This window comes from Varanus komodoensis, unplaced genomic scaffold (genome assembly GCF_004798865.1).
Source record: "Varanus komodoensis strain SLA01 unplaced genomic scaffold, ASM479886v1 scaffold19, whole genome shotgun sequence".
In the NCBI taxonomy this organism is placed as follows: Eukaryota; Metazoa; Chordata; class Lepidosauria; order Squamata; family Varanidae; genus Varanus; species Varanus komodoensis.
In genome coordinates, this window is record NW_025335550.1 from 5,788,609 (window position 1) to 5,809,359 (window position 20,751).

The 20,751-nt window shown below is 45.1% G+C and overlaps 1 protein-coding gene across 1 annotated transcript in view; it reads left to right on the forward strand.

Annotated features, from left to right (window-relative positions):
• Positions 1 to 20,751, forward strand: part of NKD1 (NKD inhibitor of WNT signaling pathway 1) — a 129,466-nt gene that overhangs the window by 100,138 nt on the left and 8,577 nt on the right. The window contains exons 5-6 of the mRNA XM_044427799.1: positions 5,077 to 5,183; positions 13,731 to 13,826. Coding sequence (XP_044283734.1) covers positions 5,077 to 5,183; positions 13,731 to 13,826 — 203 coding nt within the window. The remainder of the gene's footprint in view (positions 1 to 5,076; positions 5,184 to 13,730; positions 13,827 to 20,751) is intronic.

The window sequence follows — 20,751 nt, forward strand, 5'->3', positions numbered from 1 at the left end:
AGGGGTACACAACAGGATGCAATGTTTATTCTTGAGCAGATGGTCCATCGACACATTCACGGAAAGCTCGGTGGGGCTTTGGAATAGTGGAATTCCAAAGTGAGGAGGCCACAAAATTCAGCCCAGGTTTCATCCTACCCCACCTCAGTCACGTGTGGAAATGCATCCCCTCCCGGCTTCGAGGGGTCGGTCGGGCATGAAACGCTTAAGGAACGATGACCGCTCGCCGTTTTTGTTGGCAAAGCTCAATTACAGGTTGACAGTAATGGATTCAGCACCCTGGCACATGTGCTTTCTGCTCTTTCTTACAAATAGATGTTATTAATTAACTGTCCTCAGCAAGATACATCTGTAAGTGTTCTTCTGCCAATTAGCTGTCTTTGAGACGGGAATAGTACTTCATAACGTTTGAAATATAAGCTCTCCCCCCCCCCCCACATTCTTTGTTACATTTCTAGAAAAGGAACACTGTAGTGTGTTCAAGACAAATACTTTCCAATTAAGAGTGTCCAGACAGAGGAAAGGGACTGTGTGGAGAAGCAAATTTAATGTTTGCCCCCCCCCCCCCCCCCCCCCCCCGGAGGCAAACACCATTTGGCTGGAAATGAGAAGCAAGGGCCCTGTTTCAACATAACTTTAGAGAGGGGGCGAGGGAATCTCAAGCCAGGCAGAAGTCGCATCTTGCTGAGTTCCCTAACAATTGCATTGTGGGGAGGGGTCATTGGAAGCCCCCTCCACCCTAGCAAGGGGAGATCTTCATGGCGAATGTTGACAGAGCTGCCATCAACTTAGAAGACTCATATAAGCCGAGCCTTGCACACTGCAATGGCTGAATTCAGTTCCGTAGAAGCTCTCCAGAGAAAGGGGTAGGTGGGTCTGAAGGCACAAGGGGGTGAAGCCAAAATAGAAAATATAAAAAGCATTTTTTAGCTTATTTTTTTACTCCCAGAAATTAAGCTTAAGGAGAAGCCTTTCAAGAGGGAACGTTAAGAGGAGAGTTTAAGTCTGATATAGAAGAATGTAAGTGGTCTCCATGACCCAATAGATAAGAAGGAAGTCATGAAGTTTGCTTGTGGATACAGTGTAGAATGACAATCAGGAAATGTAAATTCACCAAAACAAGTGTAAATGCCCTTTGTGTTACCAGGAGTTAAACCAATTAGCTAAAGAAGGCTGCCAAAGGGGTATAAAGGATGCTAGAACTGCAGCTGCTGCTGGTTACTATCTCCCAATGGTATTAACTGTTTGCATGCAAGGAAGAAGGCTTCCTGTTGGCGTTTTTTGGTGGAGAGCACTTTTATTTTGTAAGGACGTCCGAAACTGAACCGTGCAGGCTGCTCCAACCTCCCTGGGTCTTTAAGAAAGAGACACAAGAGATGGGAATCCACCAAATAAGAGGTGGTTGAGGGAGAGGGGCCACTGATTCTAAAGAGAGGCATAGTCCTCTGGGGAACCCTGGGAGGTTGGACAATAATAATGGTTTGCACCTTTGCCATGTTGAGTATCTTGTGCCAATGCCAGTCCAATCCATTTTGATTCCAGGCTGTAGCACAACAAAAATATGGAAAGGACAAAGGACAGAATGCATCGTTATACTTCCTTGATGTTCACAACGCTATTGTGTTTGTTTTTCCTGTGCAAGTGATATGGACAGAGATGATGGTGATTTAAAAGATGTCTTTGTTTTCTTTAAAAATGCCCAAAGGATTTTTCAACAGAATTATTCAAAACAGCAGTTTTATTAAAATACTTGAACATAATAAGACACCCCAAATATGAGAAGAACCATTACCAAAAACAACGGGTGCATAGCAAGCCATTGGATGCCTCAGAGACCTGGGAGTACAAGACAGTCTTGGCCTGGTGCTTATAGTAATAGTGTTGGTTCTAAGCAGAACCCCCTGTGGTCAGGGGGCCACTACTGAAAAGACCCTCATCTTTGTTGCTGTCCTTCAAACCTCCTTTGGAGGAGGCACTCCAAAGGGCCCCTTGGTGGTTAATCGTAGTTAGAAGTTGGCTTATTCTGGGAGACTTGTGGCCTTTTGCAGCATGGTCTTTACCTGTTCTTAGGGACTGAAAGCTAGCCCAGAGGCAAGTAGCCTGAACAAATACAAAGAAGCCACATTTCAGTGAAAGATGTTGGAATACAGTTAGCTTGCCTCAAGCTAAAAACACAGTATGGACAAATGAAAGTAATACTTTTCCCTGTGACGGAGCCATGTGATTGATTCAGCGGTTGCTTTTTCACAGGCAACCCTGTCAAACTCGCTGCCTTGCTAGTAGCAATTTTATTTTTTAAAATAAATAAATTCTGATGTATCTAAATTAACTTGCAAACCACCCGTGCCTTTTTCTCTTTTCTGAGGCAGATATATCTCTCGGAGTGGATGGCTACCAAAATGCACCAGAAATAGAAATGAACCCACAGTTATAGACAGAGAAAATTTTGCCTTTTGTGCAGATTTTGTTTCTTGATTTCCATATGTAGACAAGGTTGTTTTGGAAAGTAATAGCACCTTCTTTTTGACTTTGCAATGCGGGATGTTGTGCTGTTTCCTAAAATGCGCAATCAGATACTAACACTGCAGTCCTGAACATGTGTAATTCAAAACAAGTTCTAGTGTGCCAACAGGGAAATTGCAGCACAATCCTAAACTCGTCTACTCAGAACTAAGCTTTGTTGAATTCGGTGGAACTTAGTCCCAGATATGTGTATATAGGATTGTGACCTCAAAATTGACAAATGGCTTGGAATTGAGGATCTGCTTTTGGCGCAAATGTTCTATGTATTTCTTTTTTCCGTACTGAGAGATCTTTTGGAATAGAGTCAGACGAAAGAAGGAATAGAATGAAGGTTTCTCTTGTTCAGAGCACTGGGAAGGGGGATCTGCTTTTCAAAAATCATCTATTCCTATGTAAAATAAAATCAATTAAAAACTGTAAGTAGAAAACTAGCAGCACTGCAAAGCTTTATCTCATTGCTGAGCTGTAGTTTATTTTCAGCAGGGCGTTTTTTCAAACATGGTAGCCCTTTCCAAAGTCTGAAGCGGTGCCAGGCTTTCTGCCGCCCTCCTGCACGTCTTAACCAAGCTTTGCATTGAAATAAACATGACTAGACTTAGACAGTAAATATTTGTTACATGATTGGAACTGTTTCTCTTTCATCGGGCTGTTTACACAGTAAATTGAAAGACATTGCTTTCTCCTGTCAGAGGCTGATATTTGTTTGTGATTGCTTGTGCATGCCTTTTGGAACACATTTCTTGGAAAAGCAAACTATAAATGCATTTAAATGGCCTGGCTCATCCTTTTACTCAGGACTGGTGATCCTTTGGGTTAAGAAGCCTGTGACTCTCCAGATGTTCTTGGACTACACTGTCCATTATCTCTGGCCTCGCTCGCTCGCTCTCTCTCTCTCTCTCTCTCTCTCTCTCTCTCTCTCTCTCTGTGTGTGTGTGTTTGTGTGCGCGCGCACGTGTGTGTGTGTGTGTGAGAGAGAGAGAGAGAGAGAGAGAGAGAGAGAGAGAGAGGGAAGAGTTCTTATAGAATTTACAGGCATATGTTGAAACCAAAGGACAGATTTTTAAAGCAACTAGTCCCTGATCAACAAGATCTCAGTTCCTTTAAAATTGAGTTGAACTGAGCAGAAAATCTTTGCTGGCATACAATACATCCAAGGCAGTTCTATGGCCAGTTTCCTCTTCTCCATCCATCCTCCATGTATTCATTTGAGAGGAGTCCAGTTTGTCCTAGCATCATTTCTACCTGTTCATCGATGATTTCTAAACATCATTGTAATGTTTCATTTATTCCTTTGAATATGCTAAAAGATTGAACCACAGCATTTAAAAACAAGAGCATCTAACGTCTTATCTGGCTAGTATTCTGGCTGCCCATTTTTTATCTGAATGTTTTCAAGTGCCAAGGGGGGAAAACACCTGGGATAGTACAGGAAATTCAACCTGGCATACCTCAAATGTGTAGGAAGTGACCCTATTTGGATGACGTTTAACTCAGTCCAGTGTCCCAAGACAGGAGTGTGGTGGGTGTGCATACAACCACTTCTTAGTGAGCCTGAATGCAGGGTGGATTCTTCTGGTTAACTGCCTGTCCTTCTGAACTGGGAAACTCTGGTTACCACCTTGGCAACCGACTCATGCCTTAACTCGCTTGCAGTTGTTTGATGGGCATCCATGCAACCTTCAGGCTCACCGAAGATTCCAAATTCATCCCTGGAAGTTGCATTTGGTCACCTGCTTCATGTCGGTTGGGGAAAATGCACATTTTAAAATGTGCAAGCTCAAAATGTGCATTTTCCAATCAGAAACATCGTGCAATGTTGGCAAAGGCTGTTATTTTAAACGAATTAAAACTTTTCTGAAGATCGTAATTCCACCCCCCCACCCCCTTCCATCTTCAGAACCAGCCACAACACATTTCAGAGATGTCAAATGAGATGCTAACTTCAGTTAGCCCTGCACCGCTTGGTGTGGCCATGCTTAGAAACAGATGCACATGCTGCGATTCGAGCTGTTCTTAATTTGTATTAACAGCAACACGGCACCACTGTTAGCTCAGAAAGGCATGTGTGCCTCTTGATCGAACCGTGGCTAGAAGATCCCGGGTTTTGCCCATTCTTGGGGTAACGGGTGCCCTGCCTTAGATGGAACCCTCCAGTGTTCAGACTGTCCTGCATTCATCCACTCTAGCATTGCTTTCCTTCTGTATGTATCATTGTATTTTCTTTTGCTCATCCATTATCCCCCAGAGGCTATTATTATTTGATAAGGTAAAATTGCCACAATGGGTTTGATCCATTTATTTGATCCATTATTTGAGCATGATGAAATATCAACACAATATGTTCTTATCATTCAAACTGAATTTTCAGACATTAAACCAATGCTGGTAGATTAGATCTTTTAGCAGATGCTGATGTGAAAGTATTAATCCATTAAAAATAGTGGAAAACCAAGCTTCAGGCTTTTTATAACAAGGTATCCAAGTGTCAGGTGACTAAAAGCAGCCTATTTTGGAATTTCTTCTGAATTGTTTCCTCCTATTTTTTGCACCTAGTGGCTTTGCCTCCAGAGAAGACAGATGGAGTTTGCAGTGGTGATGAAAAGAAAATGGAAAAGGAGGCTAACACACGAACAAATGCCAAGAAGCAGCTAAAATTTGAGGTACGGATGCTATTTATTCTTGGGGTGGTATATTGCTGCAGTGACCTGGAATGGGTGATTTCAGGTGGTTATACCTGGAGAAAAGCATGCTTAGAAAGAGCAGACTCCTAAATGTCAATACAGGGGGGTTCAAAATAAAACTTACCTACCTGGATCATGCTTACCTGTGTGAATGCGGATTGTTGGGAGACCTCCTGAAGATTCAGAAGGCACAGAATTCCAACAGCCACAAGTCCAACATCTTAATTAGCACGAATGATAGCCAAGGTCAAGCACATGTACCACAAGTCCTCTTGAACGGCTTGATCTGTGCTTTGTGTGATTTGGTTGTACGCTGGGTGCCTGTGAGAGGGAGGGTTTGTGAGAAAAATGGGTATTTTGCCCTTTGCCAAACAAATCCTTTATTGTGCCCACCTGGGCTCAGTTTCTTGGCCACCTTACCTGCCCCTGAGACATATCACTTCTGTGAAATGAACACCGCAGCAGAAAACTAGGTTCAAAGGAGGAGTTTTGCGCTTTGGATCAGACCCTGCCTTTGCCTGATATTTAGGTCTAGGGGCAAATTATTTTCCTTTTTGTTTTGCCTGTTTGCCTGCAGGGAAATGGGTGTTTTTTGGCCTCTGTTGCCTGCAGTGGCAGCCATTTCAGGACTGGGAAGCCTTCCCCATGTCCATCTTGAGAAAGCATCCACCGAAGCTCTTGGACATGTTCCTAATGTGTTCTCAGTTCTCTGGAGTAATCAAACGGCGATACCTCCTTCACAGGACAAAGAATGCTATCCCTAAACTTTCTCCACCTCCTGCCTTCTGCTTAAGCACTTGAGACCTGACAGCTCCAGGTTTAAACATCACATATTTCTCTCCTAGTTGCAACTATAGATTGCCCTACAGAACCACAAATCTGTAGGGATCTCCACCAACAACCCCCAGAAGGAGCGAGCCAATGATCCTATAATTCAATAATGCTAAAATAAGCCCTTACATAGTGCTCTGTCTCTGATGAAATCCTTAAAGATCCTCTTGGGTTGGCATCTCTTAAAATTACTATTTATACCTTTACTGTATTTTAATTGTGTTTGTACCAGAACGATTGATGATGATTCCCATTAGTGGCACAAGGGCATGCTTACTCTGACACAAGTGCCTCTGTATTCCGTGGGGTCTACTCCTGGCAACTGTGTACAGGATCGGATTACAGCCTAAATCGATTACATGAAGACTACTATCAGCAATTACGGGATCAAGGAAAGGCAGGGGGTAAAACTGTGGCGCAGCACTGTTTCTTATTACCATTCAGCAGCAAGAAGAGAACCAAGGCTATGGGAAAGAATGGCTTCCCTCATCCCACCTGGTGAGTTCTTGACAAGATTCAGGTCGGAGAATTCCCCACCCACAGTCTAGACACTTGCCCTCTGCCTCAGGAATATCTATTGAAATTTGCACGGGTGGGAGTGAGCGAACCCATGTTGGATAAAAAGCTGTAGCTCTCGGAGGATATTCTGGCACTTTTAGTTCTTGCTGTTGTTATCTACCGTCAATTTGTTTCCAACTTACGGCAACCCCATGAAAGGAAGCCCTCCAGAATCTTGTCCTTGACAGCCTGGCTGAGCTCCTCTAAGTTCAAAGCTGTGGCTTCCCTTATAGATTCAGTCCATCACCTATTTGGTCTTCCTTCTCTTCTTTTGCATTCAGCTTGCTCTACTGTGACTGTCCTCCCCAGTGAGTGCTGGCAGTAGGAGATGAGAAATGAGGAGTGTTTGCATCTCCCCAAAGGGATGAAAACCCATGCTGGGTGCAATCCTCATGCCATGAACTATTTGCCTGGAACTCTAAATGTGCCCTGTGTTTTCGTATGAACTTTGGTTCTCATTCTGCCACAGGATTCTGTTTTTGTGTCTGCCTCTGTGCTTTTGTTTTGCTTTGCTTCTTTCTGTGGTCTGCGAGTTCCTCCTTTTTTCAAAGAAAGCAATAAATGTCCCGGTGGGAAAGATGCTTGTGAAAGGTTTCTCCTCTTTGGGCCTCCGGAACGACCTGACCTTGACCTAGCCAATCCATCTGATTAGAAATCCATCTGATGAGAGGGCAGTGAGGAAGAAAAGGCCTAGTTGAGAATGTGTCTGATAGCCTGTTTCCTCTTAGACTTAAGATGCTGCTGAAAAGCCATGCATTGCGGACCAAGTTCCGCAGAGAGGATCTTGAAGTAGCGTGCATGCTTTCTCTGAGTAGACCACAAACTGTGCTCCTCAAGCTTACATTCCTGGTGTCATCAGTTATATTCCTGCTATTTTCAGTTTTATCTTTTAGGTAGAAATTAGCAGTTCTTGAAGTGGGTAGAGATTTTTCGGGCAAGTATTCAACTTCTTTCTATCCTGGCTGGAGTCATTCTTCTACTGGGGAAGAGCAATTCTTCTTCCAGTGCCATTTCTTCCCTCTCTCCCGCATCTCAGCTGCTGCTTGCTCCTTCATATAATGAATTATATGGGTAATTCCGACCAATGAGGGATCAGGCAGTACATTTCAGATCTGTACATTGTCAGCCATATATGTCTGTGTGATGGGCCAGACCCCCGGCTCCAGCCAGCTCTGCTCATGACATGAAAGACACCTTTAAAAAAAAAAAAGGTGCTGAAAGACCTCCGAAAAGAGTTGGATTTTTTAAATTTTTAATTTTTTTGGAGTGGGTCTTGGAAAAAATGTGAGACGGTTCAGTTCTGATATACCATTCTCTTAAAAGGAGGGTGCAGGGGAAATGAGCCAACTTTTGAAGAAGTGGTATGTTTCTTAGGATGGTGACTGTGAAGATGCTACAAATGATGAGTTGGAAGGGTCGAAAAGCACAGGTTCCAAAATACAGTAGGCAAGACTCTGGAAGGGCACTCTTTCTGACCAGTGGCTCAGACTGACCAGTGGCTCGTTTTGCAACTGTAATCCCAATTACTGTTGGCTGCCCAGAACAGATGTTTAGCTGGGCCGATGAGACACACAAAATTCATCCCAAAGATCTGCCAAATAGGAAGGTGTACAAGCTTCCATTTTGCCTAATGAGGCCACTCTCTGCTACCTTGAGGATGAAGTGGCCCGGTTCCTCTCTTCCACAGGGCTCCCATGCCTGTTGAGCGAAGAGCAGAAACATGATGGCAGGCGGAACCTCATCTCTGCATATGGAACTGAGACAATATGGCCTGAAGTTTAGGGATGCTCATTATCTGGAACTTGCTGCTGCAAGATGCGGGGATCGTCCCTGGCTTCGTGGGATGCTGCAGGAGGCCTTATGCACATGCTTGAAGCATCTCGCTCAGTGGCTCTTCACTAGGAAAGCTCTGTGATTCTCCCATGCCTAGGAGCAATGCTCCGCTGCATGGTTCCCCTAAAGGTGACACTGTAGGACACAAAGAGTAGGCCACAGCAGCCTCCCTCTGAGATCTGTCCTGGTAGCACAGAGAATATGGCGCCCAGGCCTTGCAGTCAAAGCGTCTGGTTGAGCGCTGGCTTTCATACAACCCTGCACCACTGAGATGTCAGAAAGAGTCCAAATGGAGCCCACACCAGCAGTTGGGCTACCCTGTTTCCAGGAATTCTGCATTAACAAAGACCCAAGGTACATGTGGGTTCCCTTCTAGTTAGCCGTGGACACACTATGGTTCGGATCCATATTTAACAAAGGCATGCAGGGATGTTATACATTTAATATGACGTGATATCTCCCCCCCCCCCCCCCCCCCCAAAAAAAAAGATTGTGTGTTTTGAATGGCGCAGGACAGGGAAAACTCTTCCTATGTGGCGAAGAATCGGGCATCACTGAGAAATTCACACACTTGCAGGCACTTGTATTTCAAATCAAAGCTCCCGAACTGTGTAAGCTAGGGGCTAAGAGAATGGTAAACGCTTTCGTTTTATGACCAGGTACAAAAGAATCTGAAATACGACTGTCGAGACAGGAGAGGTCTAAATCTGAGCTGGTGGATGTGCGTTGGCTTTTAAAGGTGCTGGGAATGTTTGTGTAATACGAAACGCCGTTTCTACTGTCGGGAGTATAGGGGCACTTTAGCAGCTTTCAGCCAGGGCTTGTTATAGCGGAGAGAAGGCTGCCTTTGAACTCAGCGGGGGACGGGGGGCTTTACCGTTAACTGCTGTAGGGAATTGGTTTCAAGTCAGCAGATCAAGCAGGTATTTCTGAGTTCCCATCATGCCAAAGCTATTTGGAGCTGTTTATTTTACTTGCGTGCAATGACTTTCCTTTTAATTGCCTCCACGGCTTGTGTTGCGACTCTCGCTGACTTCGATCACATGAGCCTCGGGAGAAGGAGCAAGCGGGGAAACCGTCGAGCTGATGCATTTGCTCAGCTTCTGCCCCTCCCTTTCTTCCTGGGATCCAGCTGTCGCACAGACCCCTGTTCAGTTTGCACCTTGTCCGTGTAATTGTCGGGTGGCCTCAGGGTAAGCTACCGTTGCTCCGTGTCGTCGTTGCTTCTGCAACATTGACACTGGCAATACCAGTCTACCTTCGAAAGCTACAAGAAGGATGATCAAGATGACATTTGAGGAGCTGCTCAAAGATTCGGCATGCAAAACTTGGACGGTGAGCCGGCCTGGTTGTTCCGACCGATTTGGGACGCCTTACTCCTCTGTCATCCGAAGTCAGAAGTCTGCGACGATTTGCTAAAGCAAGAGGAAATGGATCTCCTAGAACAAGGAGAGAGATCTGGGTAAAAATCGCCCCTGGTCATTTTTGTATAGGTGCACATTTGAAAATCATTAGTATTATTTAAATGGAAATAGGATACAGCCTATTCTGGTGGAGACGACAATGGCCTGAGACTTCTGCTATGCAGGTGCTGCTGAAAGGTGGCAATTTCAGACCTCCATTCTGAGGGATCTGTATTTTTAACCTAGATTTGGGCTGAAGACAGTTTGGAGTCTAATCTCCGAAAGAGAGGACTGCCTTCTGTAAAATATGAGCCCTGGTCTTCCTAAGGGGAAGGTGACTGGAAAACCGCTTTTTCATTTGTGGTTCCTGGCTCTCAAACACCTTTCTCAGACAGGATCTCTGAACTCCATCTAGAGTTTCTTTTCGCTGCCAGCTTGAACTCTTTTTATTTGCCCTGGCCCTGCAGTTTTCTTTTATGCCATAGCTCTTTTCGCTGCTTGCTGTGATTTCTTAAGATGTTTTAATGGTCATCTTGTGTAAGTTGCTCTGAGAGCTACAGCTGAAGTGAAGCCCTTGAGAACATTTTAATGCATAAATCAAATCTTTTGGTCTGGTGTTGTCATGATGATCATTTTACACAAGTAGGAGGTATCCTTCCATTACTTGGGCAAACTAGGACTTGCTCCTAAAGAAATGCTCATTTTTATATCATTACTTCACTCTCCTGTCTTAGATCCCCTGATGCCCAGGAGCTTCTCTCAAATTTCATTTAGTCCTTGACTCGAAGGAGACTTGACACTCCTGGTTTACCTCACACAGAAGAAGTTCTCTGGCATTTCACACAGGGATCTTTCCTGGTTTTACCTGAATGACCCTTAGACCTCCTGTATGCAGAGCAGGTGCTCACTTCACAGAGCTGCAACCTATTCTCTAATTCGAATGAGATTCCTATCTTTATTGTGGTCTAAAGAAGCAGGTTCTTTGTGTAAATCAGAACGGAAACATGGAAGGGGAACGGCTTTATGTCTCGGGCATGCCGACTTGGCACACCTCTCATCTCTGCTTGGCTCGCACGGCAGGCACTGACCGCTGCGGCACACTGTTGCTATTCATGAAGGAGTCCGTGTTGATGGTGGAACTCCAAGCTCTCGTGCTGGAGATCTTGTTTGGTGGAACCAAGTTGGCCCCCCGAGGCTTCCTGATCACCCTGCTTGAAAGAGTTTCGGAGGAGCCAGTTGGCACAAGGAAATGGAAGGGGAAGTTACCATCCTCGAGCATTCTTTCAAAATCACCTTGCTTCGCTTATTTTCTGCATCTAGCTACATTTGAGGGGATGGGGAAATAGAACCTACGGTACAGAAATGTTCATTGTTTCCCATTAACAGTTCATACAAACAGTATTCTACGAATGGCCTTGGTTTTAGAACAGAAGTGGGCATTTTATCACAGAGTGATCAAAGGGTCCATTTAGCTTGCAAATGAACTCAATTTAACCCTTTTGGCACTGTGGAAGGCAGAGTGTGGCCCATGGGAGGGGTGTCTGGGGATGGAAAATGCCCTCTGGACCACCTGTCCTTGCCAGTTCCCTTTCAGGAGCTCTGGATTGCACAGCTAGGATGTGTTCAGGCCTGAAGTTCCTGAATACTTTCAGCGTAAAGTAACTCTTGCACGATTGCAAAAGCAGCTCTGGTTGTCAGGATTCTTTTTTTATTCTTTCCAAATAGAGTTCACCTTCAGCCGACGGAAGGCTTTAATAAGGGAGAACTGGAATTGATACTGCCTTTAAAACCTGTGTTGTGAAAAGGGATTTTTTTTCCAGATACGGGTTTATACCGTGGGTCTATTTTGTATTAATGGTCACTTCTGTTTCAACTTTATCCAGTCTCATGCTGTGAGTCTCTTGCTTGTTCTCCTTGAATTAAGCAGAGGTTTTTCTTGTCCTTGTGCCATGTCTCTCTCCCTCTAATTGGAGGATTTCGCATTATATTTCCAAGCATTTTCGTAAGTAGCTTTCACACAGTTTCTTCTTCTTGCTCAATGAAACCAAAAGTGTTTCAAATTCCCAGAGAGTCATAGCCCATGGGAATTAGACAAGAAGCACCATTGAATACCTTCCCTTTCCTAGCCTAAAGAATACAGGGTGGAAATGGGATCCAGCCATTATTACAGCCAGCCAGAATGGGGAACCAAACTGACCTACCTATAATTTTTACTATTCTTGCCATTATTATCGCTTTTCTGGGTTTTACTCAATTTCTGAAGAGGAGGGAAGTTGGTGTGAAAGCCAAAATTCTAGACCATCATTAGTTTCATGAGTCTGATGACAGATGTCCAGTGGTTGAAAATGGGATGCTACGTAAATTAGAGGGACCTTCAATCTACGTAATTGGGTTGGACCATTCTTCTGTTCTACAGCTAGATTCTTCCTTTAAAGAGGAACTGGATTTTGATGCTGATGATGCTGATGATGATTAGTCGCAATGGCAGCATCACTTCCACCAAGCCTGCATGCAGTGAAAAGCCTTCCTCTTGCAAGTGGCTGAAAATTGAGGGGTTGTTCTGTCAATTTTGGGGTGGGAGGCAAAAGGAATCCATGCCAGATGTGGCAGCCAAAAGCCAAAATGATGTACAGGACCTGCTTGGAAATAAATTATTCTCTTAGTTGAACTCTCTCTTTGCAGTATCAGGCTCCTCTTTTGCCCCAGATAGATAGGAGTAGAAATAAAATAAAAGAAATAGAAATGAACTGGTAGGTCGAAACCCCAAACATTTAGCTCCACACCCATCCCAGCTGAATAGCAAATGTCAATGCACTGAGTGTCCCGGCTTTTGATCAAGGTGCTCTTTTCACCTGCTGCGGCACCTGCAGCTACTCCTTTCCTGTGGAAGGGTCCTTGAGAGTGTGCCTCTTCCCCTGCCTTCCCACTTCTGTTGAGATCAGGCGGTAAACATGTATGGTGAAAAAGCACAGTGGAAGTCGTGGTGATGGTGGTGGTGAAGTTGTCTCCCACTTCAGGTGACCCTGTGAATGGGCGCCCTCCAGAATGACCTATTTGTGGCAGCCCTGCTCCGATCTTCTCAATTCAAGGCTGTGGATTCCTTGATTGTTCTAGTCTTATAACTAACAGTGTGTAGCCCTGTTCTCTTCCGCCACCGTCAACCCAACCCTGACCTTTTGGAATCGAAAGTGGGGAGTTCTGCTTCCCCTCCAAGGTGAGGATGCCATTCTGGTGGAGCAGGGCCTTTTGGGTTGTGGGTTCTTCTCAGTGGAACTCCTTTCTTTGAAAGGTCACCTAGGCTCACAAGCTCTTCTGAAGAGCTGACCGTCCTCCCCCTTTTAGAATCCCATCCCACTGTGTGCTGGGGGCTGAGGAGGCAATGTCTTTGTATCGTTCTGTTTTTAACACTGATGGTGAATTGCTGACCATGGAATAGTCTCTGTGGGATGACTTGATTCACAAGCAGCCTGTGAAATGGATGGCAAGCTGGAACCCCCAGGTACTGCCGCAGGGTAATTCTCCCTACCAGCCTCCGGGCTGTGGTGGGGCAACTCGCGCTGAACTGCATGAGTGTGCCTTGGCTGCAGGAAGTCCCCCGGCTGTGACATCAGCAGCCCATGGACCAGACTGCCCCTATGGAGGCACGTGGGGTAGCCTATTAGGGAGCACGTGATTGCCTGGTGGCATCTGAGGCACCTCCTTCTGCCACCTTCTTCTTGTCTGCACTGGCTTTATTTTTGTTTCCAGTTCAGTTCCTGTGATCTCAAGCCCCTGTGAGAGGCCGATGGGCGTGGCGGAAACTGAATAAATATTTTCCTCCTAAAAAAAGCAGTGGTTCTCTTAATGTTGAAAGGGAGGAGTCTGGCTTTGGGTAATCCATTCCTCTTTGCGTGTTCCATAGGAATTGCAGTGTGACGTGTCCGTTGAGGAAGACAACCGGCAAGAGTGGACCTTCACCCTTTACGACTTCGACAACAACGGAAGAGTCACGCGTGAGGTCAGTCCCATCTGGCTTCTGGTCCAGCCATGGTGTTTGCTGACAAGGTTTGCCTTGTCTGCATCAAAAGATTCCTGACAGAGAAGGCTGGTGACCCCAGAGCTGGCCAGACCCTTCACCCACTGCAGCTTTCCTTTTGAGATTTTTAGGACTTTGCAGGACTCCACAGTGGTGAGTTCTCCTGCTTTGGAATCCCTTGACGAATTCCTCTTTCTAGCTCCTCCTTGTTTCATGCCAGGAATTAGGTGTTTGAAAAGCAAGACACCTAGAAGTGATTGTTTTGAAAGGGAGATAACCCCCCCCACACACACACACACACACTCACACTCCAAGTACCCTGCAAATGATTCTCTAAACCAAATGTCAAACAAACCTTGGCAAATGTACGTTCCTTTTGGCTTCTCTTCTGCCTTTATAGCTGAGCTAACGGAATAGCAAGGGTGTCCTTTGAAATTCTTTCCAGTGGGATTCACTCCCTCAGTCAATCATATTTATAGGCTTGGAGCAAAGGTCCCCTCAGCAATGCATACGCTGTCTATCCTCCAGTTTAATTACAAAGCAACAAAATATAATTGGTGCCTTTCAGTGCAACAGAGGAGAGGTCCATAAATGCATCTATTTATTTGCTGTACTTATCTGTGACCTGATAATAACATTATTATTGAGACCTCGGTAAAGGATGGGGTAGAAATGCTTTTAATAAATCCTAATAAATAAATATAAGCACGCTGATAAAATACCATGATAGAACAAATACCCCATAAGAAACAACCCAGGGTTTAAAAGATAAGCCATATTCTGAAATAAGTCATGTTTGAGTCAGTGGGGCTTCCCCCCATGCATATAGGATTGTACCCTAAAAGATTTAGGAGATGTTAAATGGAGTTAAGAGGCCCAGGAAGGCATGGAAATAACCCTGAATAAGCTCCTTTTCAAGAGAGCTTCTGACAGCCAGGTAGTAAAACTTGGTCTAGGACAGAGCAAATATCTATCACCATCTCTTTTTTGGATTGATGTTGTTGTTAGCTGTGGTCGCGTCCGACCCATCGCGACCCCATGGACAACACTCCTCCAGGCCTTCCTGTCCTCCACCATCTCCCGGAGTCCACCTAAGCTCACACCGACTGCTTCAGTGACTCCATCCAGCCACCTCACCCTCTGCCACCCCCTTCTTCTTTTGCCATCTATTGTTCCCAGCATCAGGCTCTTCTCCAGGGAGTCCTTCCTTCTCATTAGGTGGCCAAATTATTGAGTTTCATCTTCAGTATCTGGCCTTCCAAAGAGCAGTCAGGGTTGATCTCCTCTAAGACTTTCTTTGGGTACCCCCCTTTTTTCCCACCAAGTTGCTACCACTTCCAGTTATCTTCATGCCACTTTCCTCCTATCCATGATGCATATGAACCCCTGAGGGCTTCTCCTTTTTGTGGGGAGGCAGTAGTTACTAACAGGAATTGACAAATGCTGTTTTTAAGCTGTATTGATATACACAGTTTCGCTGCTTTCAATCAATTTTCCAAAGTCAAGAGCAGCTTCTAGCCCAGAGAGAATGCCATGGCATGACACAGGCTTCGGTTTGGTGTCCCCTCTTAAAGTCCAGGGGCAGCAACCTTGCTGAAGCTGAGGAGGCCCAGGTTTTGCCAGGCCCTGGATGAGAAATGACCGTGAATGCCATGTCTCGAGTCCCACATTGGAAGGACTGAAGAGGAGCCACGGCGGAGGGGCAGCTGGTTGGCCAGTGTGTGGACCCAAGCTGGACTTTGTGGGCCGTTCACCTGCTCCAGATGGCTCCTCTTGCTTTCCCCAACACTGCCCTTCTCCTCTCATTCTGCAGCAGCTGGTGTCCGTAGGCCTTCCGGCTCTGGTACTTGCAGGCAGCAACCCGCATCACAATTTGTAGGCTCTGTTAGTCCTTTGTAACCACAATGGGACGGGTGTTGTGGATCCTCTTTTATGAAGCATTCCAGAAAGTGAGACGCCTTCTGATTTTAGTGCTAGTATTACTCTTCAGAGCTCTGCAGGGCATGAAGGCAGTGTAACTGGAGAGTGTTTCTTGCTATATACATCTGCCTGGGATTCTAAGATTATCTTTGGAAACTGTTCTCTGGGTGTCCCGAGCAGATGAGGAGGGGTGACTGGCCACAACGGGAGGGTCTTTTTTGTTGTGTCACCCCATTTGTGGAATACCTTCTCCAGAGAGGGTGACCTGAACTTATTTCTGGCCCTTTCAGCACCAACTTAAAATATTTTAATTAGTATTTTTACTGTTTTTAAAAACAATGTTAGTGTGTAGATCTTTGCTTTTGCTTTGCCTTTTTTGTTCTGCTTTAAAAAAAAACTTTACTTTTATTCTGTTGTTCAAAACCTTTTAGATTTTTAAAATCTTTTTATATGTTATGATTTTAAGTTTTGTTTGGGCAACCTCCAGAGAGCTTTGGTATTTATAATATTTCTATTGTTATTTTTCTATAGAACAAATAAATAAATACTATTACAGAGCCTGAAAAACATGCTTCAGAGCACCCAAATAATTAACTAGGAAGGGTTCTGTAAGTGCAAATTTTTGTCTGTGCTTCAGTGACTCCAAAACTCTAAAGAGTGTGTACATAGTGTGTGACTATATAAAATTTACCAGAGCAATTACTTTTATAATAACAATTCTCCATAAAAATGATCAAGCTCTATCTTAAAGGGGCTCTTTGGAAATTGGTAGTTTCTTTTAAGAGCCTAATTTGCCTTTGATTGGTTTGTTGAGATGACACTTTTTGGCACAGAAGGACTTTTCTGTCTTCTTTTTTCTTCCTCTTTTCCTTTTACTCTCCAAGTTCAGATCTTTGCCATGCTTCCTTTGAACCAGTCACAGAATGAAAGTGGTGTAAAGGCAAATGATAAAATTTGCATCCAGCTGCTGTTCTTGAAACAGGCTGTCCAGTGGGGGAAGAGCCTTTTCTTTAGCATGAAGGACTTTCCAGGCTGTAATGCAGAGAACTACAAAACCGAGTGGACACTATTTCCCAGCATTCTTTGTGCCATTAAAAAATGAGCTTGCTGTAGATGAGGGTGGGGCGGTTCCTGAGAACTTGACTGATGTTCTGGAATTAACTTCATGTGGATGTTAACTGCCAGGCTTTGGACTTGGGATACAGCTGGTACATTGGCATCCATTTATGTTTCACTGGCTGGATGACAACTGCTCTTTCCCACTGCCCCAGTTTCCCCGTCTCAGCTTCATACCAGATCTACTGCAGGCTGGTCTCCAACATTTGCTGCTGGTGGACATATTAAAAATGTTGTCTGCTTGCCAGGGCTTGATTTTAATCCACTTCCCATGTTGGGTCTTCAGGAATCAGGCAGGAAGACTCCATGGCAGCATTCAGAAAGGTGCAACTCTGCGGAGAGAGGGATATTCCTTCTAGGAACCAGGAACTTCTCACAGCACGAGTCCATACCTTCCTGCCGTCGCAGGGAGACACCCAGTGCAGTGCTTAGAGAGCAGGGCTTGGGCTTGGCAGGTTTGGTTCTGCTCCCCATTTGGCCATGAAGCTCACTGGTGGACTTTGGGCCATTCACTCCGTCTCAGCCTGGTCTCCCTCACAGGACTGTTGTTGTGAGGCTAGGATGGAGAGGAGGATTATGTAAGCTGTGCTGGATTCTTTGCAGGAAAAAAGCTGGAATAGGAATATAAGAGAGATATCAATGGACAGCTGGCCACTCCACATGTTTCGGCCGACTGTTCCCAGCTGACATAGCCAGTGGGATAGGAGTTGTAGGCCAAAATATCTGGCCTACATTGTACTCTGAAGATTTCTCATTAAGTTTCTGAGTTCATTCTTGTGCTGGACTCCTTTGAATCTTGCTTTGCCTCCATCATACTGTTTTGGGGGAGGGTTTTTTTGGCAAATTATTTCAAGGTGTCTTGTGGGATTCTTTACTCTTTGTTCTGCAAGGGACTTGGGTGGTCCAGTTGGTACTAAATCTATTTTCTTAAAGTGCAGTTTCTTAAGTGCAATGTTCAGTTCATTGGAACATAGCACTGGACCTGTATACAGGGTTGCAGAACTGGGAAGCTTTTGAGCTTCACGGCACTCTTCCTCGGGCGACTTGTTTAGCAAGCTTCAGAGGCTTCGCAGAGCCTGGCGCTGGGGAAATTCATTTACTGTGCAAGTTCACTTGTAAATAACTGAGGTAGGTGGACATACTTCCAGAGAAGTATATGTAAGGTTGTAGCCTGAGTAGTCTTGAGCAGCTTTGTTTTCTTTCTTTTTCTTATGAACGATTCTTATTTATGGAACTACCACTGCTCTCAGAGTGAGAATGACTTGAGCATAATTATTATATGTGCTGCAAGATTAGGAAAATCCTTGTAAACATGGTGCAGTTGGGTCGGAGAGTGGATTTCTCCATAAAATATAATGAGGTGAAAAATGCACAGCTGTTAATAAGTTCTCACCTTGAAAGCTCAGAATTACAGCATCCATGCTAGCTAGTCCACGGCAGGCCCTGTTCTGCTGAATGTGCGTTGGTCTGATTCTCGCCTCTTCTGGCCTTGGCATTGCTAAAAATTCTGCCCCTGCCTCTTCTTCCAGTTTTGGTTGAGGGTATGAGTAACAACCTTGGAGGGTTATATCTTGGGACAAGCCGTCCTAATTCCCACAGGTGTGTTTCTCCTGCTGCATGAATGAACTGAAGCATATCACAAGTGCCACAAGCACCAGCAAAGGTTAGCACAGTCGTGGTCCATCAGAATGGACCATCCTGCGAACAGAGAAGGTGGGACGTCGGGATGGATACCCACATCACATGTTGTCTTCCGTGCAGGCTTCCCAACCACTGCGTATGTAAAATATCCCCCCTGAAGGGGCCGGCAATCGTTTATTCATGGACATTCCAGCAGGACTAGATTGTCTGAGATACGCGGCACAAAATGTTTTCAGGTTGTCCCAGTACGGAGGATGCTGTGCACTGAAATAGACAACTGTATTTCTACAGCCGATTGATGGTTTAATACTGTGCCCAGTCTACAGGGAACGTCATTTGGTGATAGATTACTTGGACATTCATGCATCTGGAAAGAGTAGGCCGTGGTGTGATGACAGTATCTGAGTACAGGACACCTATTGATTCCACGGGGCTACGGAAATTACAGTGGTTGGAGAGGGACAAAGTAATTTGCAGCCAACCGGACCTTTTTGGCTTAGTTGTGTGTGAAGTGCAGAATTGGCTAACCTAGTGAGTTAGAAAACAGATGGGCACTTGAAGGAGGGGTGGATAACCCTGAAGGATGGATAACCCTGGTCTTCTCACTGTTCCTGGACACGCTTGCTTCCGAGCATCCGAAGGGGTTGCCCCTTAGCCTGGTTTAAGAGGTGCTGTGTCGGTAATGGATTTTCTGATAGGCAAGGGGATGTATCAAGAGGATGAGAGAGAAAAGAAGAGATGTGAAGTACACTCAGGTGGTCACCTTTTGTCTCAAGCCGTTGTTCCTTGAAATAGATTGTCCAACAGGTATCCTTGATTTTTTTGTCGAAAGGATGGAGATTAGCTGTCCTCTGAGATGAGAGAGAGAGAGAGAGGTGTTTGGCACTGAGACTGAAGAAAGAGTTTTGTGAAATGCATGGGCACTGAAAAATTATATTACATTGGAACCAGTGTATTTCTGGAGTCATTTGGTGAACTTCAATTATAATGCTCTGTAGAACGTGGATCTTCTTTGTTGTGACTTTTAATTAACCTGCCTCGCTTGTCTAGGTGGCTTGAGGTCTTATCTGCTTAAAAGCCATTTGCCTTGGTTGTTAAATTTCTCCATCTCTCAGCATGGGACATGCACATGAAGGGTTATGCTTAATGACTTTGTGCATAATGTGGGAGGTGGCTGGTCAGAACATTTTTATTGTTGTGTGCCAACAAGTCACCTCTGACTTATGGAGACCCAGTCAGTGAAAGCCCTCCAAAAAGTCCTGTCCACAGCAGCCACGCTAAACTATTCTAAATTCAAGTCTGTGGCTTCCTGTGTTAATTCAATCCTAGGTGGGCCTCCAGTGAGTCTTGCCTTCGCCTAGTATATCCAAAGTGCAACAGCTTCAGTTTTGCCATCTTTGCTTCTAGGGAGAGTTCTGGTTAGAGATCAGGATTTTACCATCTCCTTAAAAACTTGTCAAATTCTTTTCGGAACATACACACACATGAACACCTTGGGAAAAGGTGCCTTGAATGGGTTATCCATCCATTTTTTTTCCATGGATGGGCCAACAAACTGGAGAAGAAGCTTGCCCCTCTCCAGAAAGGGCATCCCAGAGGGAGGGGCCCAGGGGTACTCAAAAGGAGGGTCCTTGGAAATATTTGCTGTATTGGGTTCAATGAATTGCTCTCCATATGCTCAGAGACTCATTCTTCGTTGGTTGAGCTTCTGGAAAGTGCACTGTAGAATAAAGAGCATTTGTTGTTGTGGAAGTGCAAAGAGGGAAACCTGACTTGTGACAGGAACCCATTGGGAGCCCATCTTTTGTATGTTACAGTCTCCTCAGATATATTTGCCCAAGTCTGGAGAGGAAGCAGGGATGGGCAGATGACTTGGGGGTTTCATGGTTACCTAATGAAGAGTCTCAGGCAGAGATTCAGCTTGCCTTGGAAAAGGAGGGAGACATCTGAGGGCTGGGGAGGAGGAGGAGGAGGAGGAGATGGAAGTAGGCTTCTTTAATGCCGTCAGAGGGAGCGGATCAGGCACAAAGTGTCTGGCCTTTCCACTGTCTAGCCCTCATGCAGAAGGAGCTACCATAGACAAAACAACTGGCTGGAAACCCTGCTATTGGTTGAGCTGCTCTGATGTCACAAAATGTTTGTTAGCATTCCAGAAGTTGGTTGGGAAGCAGTCCCTCGGAGAACGTCAGCAAGTTGTACAGGTTCTGCAAGGGCAGGAAGAGATGCTTTT